The following is a 15,464-nucleotide window of genomic DNA, read 5'->3' on the forward strand; positions in this document are numbered from 1 at the left end:
GTGCAGTGGGCAGGGCTCTCCATAGCCCTCACTTGCTCCATCTTGCACTCCCCCGTCATGGTAGATGTAGCCGGCTCTCGCACCTGATCGGATGTGTAGGGCTCTGGCTCTGTGGCGATCTTTAGCTCTGTCGCTCGTGGCTCTGGCTCGTCATCCGCGGTGGGCTCGGGCTCAAACTCCGCGTGTCGGGGTGCTGGTTGGCTGGGCTCTGGGTCTTGAGTGGGGCTGGTGTCATCCTCCGCGGTCAACGAAGATCTACAGGACACCAGCACCCACTCCATGTAGTCGGCGAAGCTCTCTCGTGGACCCTCCCCGGACAGCTGCGCTTTCGTGGCGATGTTCAGTCCTGCACGGTAAAATGTGCAAAGGCTGCTGTCCGGGAAGTGTGTGAGTGGTACGAGGTGGACAAAGTCTCTAGTGTGGTCCACGAGAGAGCGATTCCCCTGCTCCAGGAGAAGGAGGAGGACAGCAGGGTTATCCATAACGAAAAACCAAAAAAACAAACACTGAGAAAAAAAAAACGGAAAAAATAAAGCAGGGAAACGCCGGGGATAAACTGTAGGGTCGGTCCTTCTGTCACGGTACGTGCTGGATAGATGAGTCGAGAGACGAGATACGATACAAATAACAATTTAATATAACTCTTAGTAGGAACAGGCAGGAACAGAACGATAATCCACACACATCCAAATAACGTCAAGGACCGACAGCAAACTCAAATCACAAGCAGACTTATAAAGGGTGGTGATTAAGACACAGACAGGTGTAGTAAATAAACTAATCAGGACAAAATGAGGACAGGAAGAACCAAATATGGGCACAATGGGAAAAACAAACATAAACAGTCCAAATGGCACACAGAACTCTGACACTTACTCTCTTGTCTCTTTTGTGTTTATAAATATTTAATTCATCAAGGACTTGCAAGCGAGGGGGTGTTATTGCTTTATCATCAATAGTCACCATTTTCAATCACTGTAATTTCATTACATGGATGAGATGTTCTTCTAAGCTGTGAGAAGAGAAACAAATCTAAAATAACAAACAGTACAAACCCAATAAATGGCCTCTACCACTGAATTTGAATGAGAGAGGTTCCAGTAATTGCCTTTAAGCCTGATACAAATGATTCCTTTTTCTGTTTTTTCTGCAGATGTTAATGAATGCGAAAGAAGCCCCTGTAGAAACGGGGGGATCTGCACAGATCTGGTTGCGAACTATTCCTGTGAATGCCCAGGGGAATATATGGGAAGAAACTGCCAGTACAGTAAGTACATGTTCTTGTTTTTATGGATGCTTCCTTCCCTGTCCCATTTCTTCTCCCTCGGTCCATCAGGTGGGCTTTGCATTAAGTGAATTTCGTGACAGTTCAGAGCGTCTGTTTCACCGGGTCCATGGAGAAGCATGCAAGAACAGCTGAGAACAGACAGTTATACCCACACAAGACACACTGTGTCAGGGTGAACGGAGACGAGCACAGTGGGTGTGGCGTCAGACCTCAGAGAGGGAGTCATTTGAAATAAACCGTAAATAAACTTTTAAAATAGAAGGTGAAGTGTTTTGGGAATACTGCTATGTAATGCAAGGGGGCGAGATGTTTCATGGGACCTGACAACTATAAAAAGATGAAGTGTTCATCGGGAACATGACCGCCAGTCTCTAAAATTACTGCTTACTCACTTCTTTCCTGGATGTGGAAGGATACCATCATGCATTCACGAGGGATGAGGCCAAAGTAGGCTTTGCAATTAAAGGAAATGTTTACTCATAAATGAACATTTATTCCCATTAGGCCATCTAAGATGTAGATTTGGAGAAATTTAGCATTTGGCATCAGTGGATCTTATGCAGTCAATGGGTGCCGTCAATGAGAGTTCAAACAGCTGATAAAGACATCACAGAAATCCACAAGTAATCCAAATCACTCCATTAGCATCAAAAGTTGCGTGTTTGTAAGATAACAAATCCCTCATTAAGGCATTTTAACTATAAACCATATATATTCCATTATAACTCTTCATTCAATGAAAAGTCCACCTAGTGTTGGAAAATTCAAAATCCATTAACATTGGTTTAGAACTGTTTTAGACATTTGTAAATGTGCTTGATCTATGCATATTTCTGTGCATACAGTGCACAGCATAAATGCATACACCCCCTCTAAAACTTAAATTCAGCAATTACTCTTTACTTAGATGACATGTTAGCATTCTTTGGAGATAAAATGTAAGAAGAATGTCAAAATTATTCAGGAAAATAAGATATTCTTATCAAAGTTGCAAAAATAAGTACACCCTCCTTAAAGTTACTAAATAAAAATGTTTAGGTTTAAGACAATTTTTGATCAACATGTAAGTATATTGAACCAAAATTAAAAGTGTTATATAGCCTACTGAATCATACTCAGACTTAATGCTAGCAACAATGAAACCACTTGGGAGAGAATTGCCAGGTGACTTATTTCTTAGCATAAAAGAGGACAATAGTACAAGAGGAATGCCAAATTATTGTTTCAAGTGTGAAAATATAGCAGAAGTAACACCGATATTCAAAAACAATGCATTTGTGACAAGGCTCCTGAAATAATCAGGTCTTCACTTTAAGTTTTAATTTAGTGATGAGTGAATTTTTGCTAGAAAAAAGCAGGAGAAATACCATGTAAATGTCTCAGAGACAGCAAAAGCTATGAAAAGAGTGACACTTTATCTCACAGAGTACGACACAGCCTGCAGAAGTGACATGCATGGTTGTTGTCACCTCTAGAATTACCCACTGTAGCCAAAGCACAATAAATTTAATTAACCTTTTCAAAGGCCCATATTTACAAAATATAGACTTCTGGGAATCCATAATCTGTCATACTCTACCAAGTCAATCATTTCGGATCCAAAAGCATTCAAAATGTTATGGTGTTGCTAGAGGAGGAGTACAGCAAGAAGTGCCTGATTTCCGCAGTGACATTCAGTGGTAGTAAAGCTCTTATATAAGAATGTATGTGTGCTGAAGGTGTGAGGGAGTTGTGCTTTATCAATGCTGTCATGAATTCACACACCACTGTGTGATGTAATACAAAAACTTGAAACAGAAGATGCTACCCTCTGCTCATTCCATGCATTGTTGGGCAGTTTTTTCAACATGACAGTGAAGATATTCATTCTCCCAATGTGAAAATCCACAAGTGAACATGTATTTTACTCAATCTTAACACTCTTTTGCAGCTATGGGGAATTTTGTAGAGACGAGCTGAGCAACACTCCACTTAAAGATTAGGGCATTTAGGAAGGTCATCCTCAAGGAGTTAAACAGGACAGATATGGCATATTGTCATGAACTTGTACACTCAGTGCCCAGAAGGGTCAGAGCAGTGTACTTAAAGTTCTGGAATACATATGAAGTACTAGATTATTATACATTTGCTGAATTAAATCTAGGGTGTACTCATTTCTGCAATCCTTCATTTAAACAAAATCGGCTAATTTACTTATTTTACAGAAAATGTTGGCATATATTTTTTTTGTTTTTATTAAGTATAAGTTTAATACATTTTAATTTTGACATCTTCCCATGAAATTTATTAGTGATCATTAAGAAAATGCATCTTTTATATTTATTCAGAAGGAGTGTACTCATTTATGCTGTGCACTGTATCTCCTGATTCAGACAAGGTGACTTTTTCACTGGAGAAAGCAATATTATGGTTAGAATACTCATATTTTATCCAGAAACAAATAAATGGTTAAAAAAAAAAACATCTTAACGGTGGATTATAAACATGTATTTTAGATTTTACAAGACGTTAATTGATAGACTGGAGTCAATTGTACATTACTTGAGGATTATTGTGATGTTTTTATCAGCTGTTTGGACTCATTCTGACAGCACCCAGGGGGATTCATTGATAAGCAAGTGATGAAATGCTGAATTTCTCCTAATCTGTTCCACTGAAGAAACAAACCCATCTACATCTTGGATGACCTGAGGGTGAGTATGTTTTTTAGCAAACTTTTATTTTTGGGTAATGGCAACAATGACAAGGTGGTGACTTTCGAGCCGTCAGACATCTCATACTATTCAAACTGGAACCATATGTCATTTAACCTTCCTACCTCACTTCAGTAGTCAACGCTGATATACCAGGCTGATATTTCAAAATAAGCTGTATGAAAGGACTGAAACACTTTGATTAGGTATGATCAAACGCTTTGATGAAATAGTATTTCATCACCTTTCATCACCGTTTTTGCTGTATTATCTAAATCATTTATATTGCTGCTGCTATTTTTTGAATAAATGGCCAGTGAGACCAAGACAAAGATGCAGACAGATGGAGTGTGACTGGATAACAGAGAGAGAGAGAGGCAAGAGACAGAAAATGTCATTTGTTCACACTAGATATGCCTTATCGCCATGAATCAAAAGGGATATTAGTTTTCTTAGGGTTATTTGAGATATCTCAAGACATTTATTAAATAGAGACAAACACCTCTATCATCCTCGGTTTTCACGGTTATTACTTTAAACACTAGCAATTTTATATCAGCTTCAAAAATAATGATCAGTAAAAAATAATAATAATATATATATATATATATATATAATGGAAGCATTTCAAATAACTTTGGATTAATTTGGTGTTCTTAATTATTTTTCTCAATTGTAATTGTGTTCAAACACAGCCAGATGGAGCGCAACAGAATGAAATAGAATGCTTTCATCTGCTACACCAATGTCATTTTTAATTATTTTATTTTTTTATTTTTTATATGTGGACAACAATACACAAATTAACATATAATTTGTGCATGTTTTGTCTTCATTTGGAGCTTTTATTTTTCAGGAAATTATTTGTGGAATTAATTGTGATTAATTTGATTCTTTAGCATATGTCATAAATCCAAAAAAAAAAAAAAAACCACATCAGTGATTTAATGACAGCACTAAAAATAGCACACAAAAAAACTGGCAGACATGTTTAAAAAAAAAAAAAGAAAAGAAAAAAAGAAATAAAAAATGCTCTTACATACCAAGCCCAGGAAGATGTGTCACAACCTTCCTAGAATGAGTTTGACCAAAGCCCTGTCAGAATGCCTTCAGTCACGTCTTCCCACACTGCTAAAATCGATTGCTGCTAAATTCCTCCAGTCGTTTGACTGACAGTTTTGCTCTATTCATTTCACCTTTTTGTCATGTTGAATCACTGCCACCTCCTTCGCTTTATTATGTGTGGCAAGCTGGCAAACTGCAAATCATTTGCATGTTGAAAGTTTAAGGTTCCTCTCTCTCTCTCTTTCTCTCTCTCTCCCTGGATTAGGAATGCTGCTATAATAATAAAATAAAGAATCAAATAAATCTATTCAGTAGAAGCCAATTACACTGGGCTCAAAAAGAGTATGTGGACACGTCACATTAGTCTTTCTTTCTTTCTTCAAATTCACAGAAATTTCTATAAACGATGTGGCTTAAGTGTTCAAATACTTTTGGAGGCCATTTTAGATCAGGACATCTCATACAGTAAATCACAAATTAAATTCTGCAAGAGTGTTGAGAAATTTTTAATGGACTGAATTCTGGATGAACTTGTGTATCGTCTTTGCTTAAATATTCAGAGTGCATGTTCTTGTACAACAAAGTCTCTTGTGCATATAGCAGTGAATGAGTGGAATATCAATGAAACGTGTAGTTGTCTAATGACAGGATTTCTCACTATTTAAAATGACAATGCATACAGCTCACAGCATATCAGTATCATGTTATCATGCTACAAGGATCTCAGACTGTATGACAAGTCATCTTGATGAGCTGTCAAGTGTCAAATCAACAGGCCAGTCTTTATACAGTGCTGTATTTAAATTCCTCTGTGTAACCATAGAGAGCTGCTATTGGTTTGGAGGCGTTAATTGAAGTCTGCAGCAATTTTTTTTTTTTCCAATGAAAAAATGTTCCCAGAGTTTGCTTTGACATTTACTTGTGTGCTTGCTTACCATTTGTATGATACAGCTAGCTTAAACATATTGCCAGATTGTTTGCATGTTTACAGTTGTCCCCTTGCTGACGAAGGCACTCTGTAAATTCACTCTGTTCTCTGTTATACTCTGTTATACTCAGTGGCTCAGTTTTTTAAATGACCACAACGTGTTGAGTAACTAGACTTGTTAAAAGCTAAAAGAGAACAAATCAGTACAAGGGGTTTAGTCTTTAATTTTCCTTCCCAACAAAGTTACCAAAAAAAAAAAAAAGTAATTACAGAAGTCATTAATTTAATTGGCTAAGAAATTAAATGAGCAGCGTAATCTGTTTTCTTTCTTTCTTACTTTCTTTCTTTCTTTCTTTCTTCAATCTTACATTTTCAACATAGTCTTTCCAAGACTTCTGATTTATGATTCATTCAGAATGCAATTTAATTAATTCAGTTATTTTCTTATTGTATAGTGCTTTTCACAAGGCAAGTCATCAATACAAATGTCTTCAAAGGGAAACCTTTTTACTAAGAAAAAAACAACAACAATATTCTGGTGTTTCAGAACAATGTTTTAGTGAAAGAGGTTGGGCAGTATTTGCTCCAAAATCTAAGTCTTTATTTTACTTCTTTATTTCGTTTGGATGATTTTGGGGTAAACTGAAGAATTCTTGGAAATTAAAATGTATGTCATGGGAAATAGGAAAACTATGGAAACCCGTTTACGCCACTGAATCAAAACTGAATCAAAATTGCATGATACAAACTAGCAATTGTGAGTTACAAAGTTAAAGTTATTCTGACTTTTTTTTCTTGCAATTTATATCTCAGTTTATATCTCATTTCTCAAAATTGCGACTTCATGTCTACTTTATAACTCACAATATTGAGAAATATGCAAGTTTGTATGATGGAATTCTGAGAAAAAAGGTAGAATTGGAAGATATGAAATCACAATAACTTTTTAAATTTATTTTTTATTCAGTGCCGGCATAGGCAGATTAACCATATGGGCAATTGGGCAAGTGCCCAGGGGCACCACGTCCAGGGGGGGCACCACACAAAAAAATTCTCCGTTAAGACAAGCGATGTATTCTCGAACGTCTATTTAGCCATGGCCTATATATACCCTTTCATCAGAACGTACTAAGTCCCCTGAATATTTTTTTTGAAAGTTTTTTTTTCTCCTGTGTGAATCAGTGGATGTGCAATCTATCGTCAGATTCACACAAACTGTGTGAACCCGTGCGCTTTCGTTTTTACGCCTATATTACTTAACCAGATTCTAGGAGCATGCTGTGCGGTGCGTTGTCTCTTCAACTGACATTAAAATGTCTCACTCATATATGTGTGAATTCGCTACAGAGCGTCAGCTTTGCGCTTTCATGTTGTACTTTACAGCTGTTGCCAATCAAGAAAGGGGCAGAGTGTAAAAAAGTGAGTTTGTAAGTTTTCAGTTCAAATCCTCATAAAACTATGTAGCTATATACAGTGCTTAACAAACTTATTAGACCACCCATCAAAAACTTGTTTAAAGCTAAAAATTGTATTGTCATTTATTAGGCAAATAACAAACAACTAAATAGTCTTTTTTCACACATAATAACCAAAAAAATGAATAAACCAAATACATAAATATTTAAATTTTATTTTGTATGCCTCCTTTTGCCTTGATAAAAGCTTTCTTGGTGACATTTTGATGCACTTTCCACAGTCTCTATTGTTACTGACATCCAAATAGTTTATAGTTGCTCCCAAAGACTTGCTTTTGATTAACCTTTTGTACAATCTATCTTTCAGTTTTTCCATTCCATTCAGTCCCAACAATAATTATATTTTTGTATTAGAAACACTACTTTGACTAAAGATCTTACACGTGCTGGTGGATTAACCATTACAGAAACATTAAAAATGATTTTGGTAATCACCAATACTTAGTTTAGGGCAGCTGTGGCACAAACCTTACATTGGAAGGTGGTCCAATAAATTTGTTAAGCGCAGTCAGGGATGGGCAGTATGTCAAAAACATGTATTTGAAATTTTTTGTAATTAAATACATTTAATCTTAGTATTTTTGTATTTTTCAAAATACATAAAATACTTTTTGCCAATCAACCTTTTTATTAGACTGCTGATTCCCTTTATCAAGTATACACAATACTAAATACAAAAATACTAAGATTAAATGTATTTAAATTCCAAATACATTTGGCTTTTTCCAAAGGTATTTAAATACAAAAATTCAAAACAGTATTTTAAATACATGTATTTGAAATACTGCCCATACCTGCAGCAAGATCATGCACTCATTGTCACACTTCTCATTGTCACAAAATGAGCTGAGGACAATAATGACTCTAAAACACTATTCACACTTTCTTTGTTGGCCATAGAGTCTGATGAGATTAACAGATTGGATTATTATTATACCTGTAACAGTTGTCTTCACTAGTTAAATCATGTTTGAATTTGCTGCATACTGTTCAGATTTATATCTAATCTTAGAACAGATTACACCTGGGTTTACAAATTATAAATAATTTAGGTACACTGTAAAAAGTGGTAACCTGATTTTGTAAGGATTTCTACTTGATTTATGTAGCCTTCTGTTATCAGATAAGTTTATTAATATGCAATTTTGCAAATAAAAAAAGAGTCTTAATAGAGGCGCCTTAATCTGCCACTGAGTGCTGGATATGGACTTCAATAGAAAACAGTTGTCAATGGAAATGGAGGGGAAAAAAACAGTTGTCAGTGGCATGAATAAAAGTTTCTTGTGAACATCGGCATAGTCAGATAATCCATCTCTTGAGAGAACATCCATCATTTTCATCAGAGTTTTGAAATCAATATTTGGCAGCTTATTTATTCCAGAAGGAGCTCCTTCAGCTTCATAAACATTTATTTTCTTTCCAACCATTAGTCAGTAGAGAGTGCCAGTGAATGCATGAAGACAGGGCCGTCGCTACAATTCATGGGTCCCGATACAAAATGTTTATGGATGGGTGCCTTTTCCACAGGCTTAATAAGTGGACTATAATGTAGAGGACTGCAGTGAGCCCAGGACAATCTATGACAAATATGTAGGGTGAAATGTGTACTTAAAAAAGAAAGGATGAATTTGTTTTATGGTCATCAATGTGTTTATTATGTTGTTCTGTATTTAGTATGCTGATAAGCAGAGGCTTTTAGGAGGGTCCTTAGATACTTAGCACATGGGGACAGGCACACACGTGTGACTTTGTATGTGTTGAGAGGGAATGTAAGAAAAAAAGGAAAAAAAAAAAAAAATCAAAAGTCCAGCAAGCAGCCAATCTGATTAAAATGACGAATCTTAAAAATGACAAAATATTAAAGGATCCTTGTGAAGACTCATGTTCTTGCTTTACCTCATGCAGAGAGATATAAAGATTTAAAATGAAGTTCTGAAGACCTAATTTTTTTGTAAAAGGACTCAGTGTTCAAAGAACATTTTAGTTGCAATAGAGGACATATAGATTTGCCAAACTGGAATTTGCAAATTGGAATAAATTGAGATATTATTGATTTAACAGAAAGCACAGCGGGACATTACAGTCAGTAGTGCAATCTTTTACATGTATTAAACAAAAGCAAGAATAATCAAAACCTCTTTTCTGGTGTTTTGCTTGTGGTTGTATCGCTTTTAATCTTGAAAAGGAAGAGCTAACTTCCCAGTTCGTCCTCATTAGCACCAGCACGAAAGATTGAGGTGGACTTCAACTCAATATATGGATTATATAAGTAGCCCTGCTGAGAAATGGATTCAGCTGTCTTGCCGCTGTGGCTGTAGCATTAGTGATGGCCACTGTCTGTTGGGCTGTTGATGTATGCTGTAAGGTCAGTATAGAAGAGCTTCACGCTGCTGCTGCTGCGGTGGGTGGCTGGCAGGCAACTCATTCAAGATGGAAGATCACACGCCGTGCCTTGTGTCATCTCAAGTCACAACACCGCCAAATAGAAAATCTGAAAGAGAGGGATCCACTGATGCTCGTAAAGTGATAGACAGAATATTTCTGTTGCCAGTAGTCCTTATGCTTCTCAATATCTAAGCCAAACTGAATGTTGTGTATCAGTGTTCACAGGACTAATCCAGTAGTTATGTGGCTTTTAAATTTCAAATCATTCTTGAATTTGAATTGCAAACAGGATTCAAAATTGCATTTTGAATTAAAGTATGAATGGTTGGATCCACAAACAGATGGATAGACAGATGGATGGGTGGATGTATGAATGAATAGATGGATGGATGGATGGATGGATGGATGGATGGATGGATGGACAGGCAGATGGAGGAATGGATGGATGGATGCATGAATGAATGAATAGATGGATGGTGGGCAGATGGATGCATGGATGGATGGATGTACAGGCAGATGGCGGAATGGATGCAAGAATTAATGAATAGATGGATGGTGGACAGAGGGATGGATGGATGGATGGATGGATGGATGGACAGGCAGGCGGAGGAATGGATGAATGGATGGAAGAATGAGTGGATGATGAATAGATCATAGTAGATGGATGGATGGATGGATGGATGGATGGAGGTATAGATGGATGAATGGACAGAGGGACAGACGGGTGGGTGGATGGATGGATAGACAGAAGGAAGTAGGGACGATGGATGGTTGGATGGATAGACAGTAAGATGGATGGGTGGACAGACAGACAGAAGATTGATGGATGAATGAATAAATGGATAGACGGATGGATGGATGGATGGATGGACAGACAAAAGATGGAGAGATGGATGGACAGGCAGAAGATGGAGAGATGGAAGGATGGATGGACAAGCAGGCGGAGGAATGGATGGATGGATGGATGATGAATAGATCATAGTAGACGGATGGAGGGACAGACGGGTGGGTGGATGGATAGACAGTAAGATGGATGGGTGGACAGACGGATGGATGAACAGACAGACAGAAGATTGATGGATGGATGAATATATGGATAGACAGTAAGATGGATGGGTGGACAGATGGATGGATGGATGGACAGACAGAAGATGGATGGATGGATGGATGGATGGATGGATGGATGGATGGATGGGTGGAAAAATGGGTGGGTGGGTGGATGGATGACAGACAGGTAGATAGAAGGATTGACAGATGGATGGATGGACAGAGGGACAGACGGCTGGGCGGAGGGATGGATGGATCAATAGATAGACACAGATAAAGGGGTTATGGATGGATGAATGGACTGACGGAAAGCCTAAAGATGGACAGATAGATAGATAGATAGATAGATAGATAGATAGATAGATAGATAGATAGATAGATAGATAGATGAATAGAATGTCATAGCTTGCTTCTGAGTAAATCGAAGCAACCTGTGGTACTATTTATTGCAGGGACAATGTCATCCCAGCCCTTCTGGAGCAATGGGGTTATGTGTGTATAGCACACAGGCACAATGGTGATTGAAGATTGGCATAATTCCCAACCCCCTTTTGAGGTTTGAACCAATAAGCTTCAGCTAAGTAACTGGATTTTTAACCGCTAAGCGGATAAAATAAGATAAAATATATGTGCTGATTCTCAGAGGAATCTCATATATTAATTCAGTCCTATAACATTCTGCTTGCAGTCTCCACTGGGTTTAAATTAATACTCCACAGAGGAACAACAGATCCACAATGATAAAAGATCTGTATGGCATTTGTGAAACACATCTCTTTGATGTTAAAATTGTGAAAATAAGAAAATCGGTACGGTATTAAAAAAGACAGAAAGAGAGAGAAAGAGAGAGAGAGAGGGGGAGAGAAGGAAGGAAGATAAGCTTTGAGTTTTTTTTGTTTTGACATAATTGAACTCTGAATCCACGGATTCTCAGCGAACAGAAATCTGTTGTGACTGTAGGTGTCATAAGTTTACTCTTGTGATGTGCCTGTTCTTTGATTCCTCACAAAACTGTCTTTGTGATTGAGGGATAAAAAGGGAAGAGGCAAAACAGAAACTTCTGACTCCTTCAAAGAGCACCAGGCAATTGAGATGAATCAATCGGGAGCTATGGAGTGCCAAGCCTGGGTAAATATTAGTATTGAGCACCCGGGGTAAAGAAAAGGCACTGGAAATGTCAAAGCCCAAATTGAATTGAAGATGTATATCAACACAGTGTCCTATGCGCATTTCCAAACAATCAGTCCAACGCTAGGAAAGTATGTGCTATGTGGGAGAAGATAGATCCTGAAAAATATTAATAGATGTATTTGTGGGGTTACAACCCCAGCAACATTGTTAAATTACACAGAAATAGAGTGGAAAATGAGGGCGCCTGTGTTGATATTGTGTGGTGATGCTGTGCATTCAGAACAGGCAGCAGGCAGTCATCATGCTCAAATCATCAGCTTATTGTTTGGCTTTTAGAACAGTTTTGATCAGATAAGAGACATTAATGTTTTTTTGTTTTTTTTTTAATTTCACATAGTTCAATTGGTGAAAAGTTCGAAACTCACAGAATGAAAATCATGGATATATGCTGATGATTCAAAACTCTTTAAATAATACAGTGGCAAGAAAAAGTATGTGAACCAATTGGAATTGATTGGTTTTCTGCCTTAAATGGTCATGAAAGCTTTTCTAATCTTACAGTGTAATTTTGATGTAAATTGTAAATTGTAATTTTAATTGGAGCAAATATTTAATAAAAAAGTTTAAAGTTCATCTAAGTCCATTTCTCCACATTGTTATAAATTTCAGCTGCTGTTATAAATATGCATTTGTCTCACTTCGGGTCGAAAGTTCAGTCTAAAGGTTTTGATGGTAATTTTTTATGATTTACACCCCTCAACCTTTTGTTCTCATTCATAACCTCACCATCCATTTCAGACTGATTTAGATTTATACAATATTCCTTAAAGACAGACTTTCTAATGTTTAAAAATCTTTGAGCTGTATGTTACAGAATGTACTGTCTTCCATAAGTGGTGAACTAGCAGCCACACAGTAGATAGATTGTCTGCATCCTGTTCATCTTGGAAAGATCTTCCTTTTATTTTCTCTCTCTGGAAAACAGTAGGTTGTTTAGCAGCAGGCGTGCTATGTTTCTTACAACACTGCATTTATCTTCCTCCACAGGTTGGTTTTATTTCTTTGTTTTGATCTTCAGCATATAACTAAAAAATGAATGCAAATTAAGTTTCTTTACAGAGAAATAAAAAATCATTTTACCGTAATAAAAGATCTTTCATGAAATTAATACTAAATTTAACATTTATTTAATCAATACATTTATTTTGAATACTTTTTTATTAATATACATTAGTATTTATTATATAATATATTAAAATAAACCAAACTGCTTGAATAAATGAATCAATCTCATAACCTTTAACAGGGAAGGTAATGGTGGAATGTCTTTGTACATCTTGATGTTAAGTGAACAAGCTCACAAACATCCTCTCTTTCCCAGAAGACTTGGAGGAAGTTCATGTTAAGGATGATGATTCAGCATTCCGGTATTGATTTGTTAGATGGGTGACTAATTACTGGAACCTTTTTAAATGGGAATGGACAAGGTTCAGTTGTAAGAGGGATGTTTGTTATAATGATGTAAAGGCTAAAGAGGCTCTGAGTTTCTTAGTAATTCCAGGGGGACAAAAGACAGAGATGCAGGTTTATAGTGCACAGATTTTTTTTTTTTAGAAAGAAAGAAAGAAAGAAAACAATTATTTTATTATGTTCTTTTGACCTTCCTGTTCATCAAATAATCCTAAAAAATGTATTACTGTCTCCAAAAAAAAAACAAAAAAAAAAAAAAACAATGACAATGACAATGACAATGGTAATGATAAAAAGCAGCATATCAGAATATCAGAATGTTTTCTGAAGGATCATGTAACACTGAAGACTGGAGTAATTAAATGGTTTTTGCAAATACAATTTTATATTTATATACACACATACATAGGACATTAAAGGATTACTCCACCCCAAAATAAAAATTTTGTCATTAATCACTTACCCCCATGTCCTTCCAAACCCGTTACAGCTTTGTTCATCTTCGGAACGCAATTTAAGATATTTTAGATGAAAACCGGGATGCATGTGACATACCGTGCCATTGACTGCCAAGAAAATACCACTGTCAAGACCCAGAAAAGTATGAAAGGCATCGTCAAAATAGTCCATCTGCCATCAGTGGTTCAATCTGAATTTTATGGCGTGACGAGAATATTTTTTGTACGCAAAACCATTTTGACGATGCCTTTCATGCTTTTCTGGCTCTTGACAGTGGTATTTACTTGGCAGTCAAAGGGACGGTCACTAGCCTCCCAGTTGTCATTCAAAATATCTTAAATTGTGTTTCGAAGATGAGCGAAGCTTTTACGGGTTTGGAACAACATGGGGGTAAGTGATTAATGACAAAATTTTCATTTTGGGGTGTAGTAACCCTTTAATATGTATGTGTGTGTATAAATATGAGTTTATTTGCAAAAAATTGTAACTGCCACTTAAAAAAAGAGCTGATTGCCGTGCATTATTCTCCACATATGGCACGATCTGAACCTAAAAAAGCCGGTATTGTCCACTTTCAAATCATTGCGAGTTCACGTTTTACTGCAGATGCCGGAAAGGAAACTGATAAGTCCATTTTAGCAAATCAGCGTGCTGTATTCAGGTCAGGTGACAAGGCTATTTTCACTTTGAAAAGACGAGCTAGCTCAGAGGAGTTTAGTCAAAGCTGACTAGAAGTGATTGAGGATGGACAATTTCGACGAACTTGATGAACCTGTGGTATTTTCTTCATGGCGTAAAAGGAAAATAAAAGATGAAACGTTGTCACGAACCTTGCAAAAGCAGCGCGTTAGGGAAGCTCTGTGTATTGCGTGTAATAACATCCATACAGTCTATGATCACAACAACGTTTGTCAGGCATCTACATTGTCTTCTGAGGAGATTACAAAGATTAAAGGAATGTTTTTTTTTTTTTAACTGTAAACATGAAATGTGGAGTTATCTGCTTTTGCCAAAAATTATGCTATAATTAATAAAAACATACTTTCATTGATTTTAATTTTGTAAATTACCAGTATTAGTTTAAGCTATTATTACTTAATCAAAACAACCCAAATGCAGTTTGATTTCGATAAATAAATAAATAAATAAATAAAGGAGTTATCGTTTTTGCAAATGAACTCTATATATATTGATTCACAATATTACTGTTATGCTGTTTTTTTGTTTGTTTGTTTTTTGTTTTGTTTGATCAGATAAATGCAGCATTAGTGAGCATAAGAGACTTTTTTCAAAAACTCTTACCAACCCCAAACATCTGAGCAAAAAACAAGGTTATGTTGCTAATAAACAGCCTCTTATAAGCTTTTCAGCTAAATTTTAACCGTAAAAACTAAAATATTAAAGCATTGTTTTGGTAAATATTGAAATTTGACCTGTTTTGACTCTTTTCAGTTATGCTGTTATTCAATTTATCTTTGTTTTACACTTTGTTTTTATCTCTTTTTTAAAAAATTCAGGTGAAA

General features: G+C 36.4%; 1 protein-coding gene across 3 annotated transcripts in view; it reads left to right on the top strand.

Moving 5' to 3' along the window:
- The window catches only part of edil3a (EGF-like repeats and discoidin I-like domains 3a), a 197,681-nt gene that overhangs the window by 117,926 nt on the left and 64,291 nt on the right, over positions 1–15,464 (top strand). For all 3 annotated transcript variants that reach the window (XM_051109149.1, XM_051109147.1, XM_051109150.1), the window contains one exon: positions 1,154–1,267. In XM_051109149.1, the coding sequence (XP_050965106.1) occupies positions 1,154–1,267 (114 nt within the window). The remainder of the gene's footprint in view (positions 1–1,153; positions 1,268–15,464) is intronic.

The sequence above is a fragment of the Labeo rohita genome, chromosome 5 (assembly GCF_022985175.1).
Source record: "Labeo rohita strain BAU-BD-2019 chromosome 5, IGBB_LRoh.1.0, whole genome shotgun sequence".
In the NCBI taxonomy this organism is placed as follows: Eukaryota; Metazoa; Chordata; class Actinopteri; order Cypriniformes; family Cyprinidae; genus Labeo; species Labeo rohita.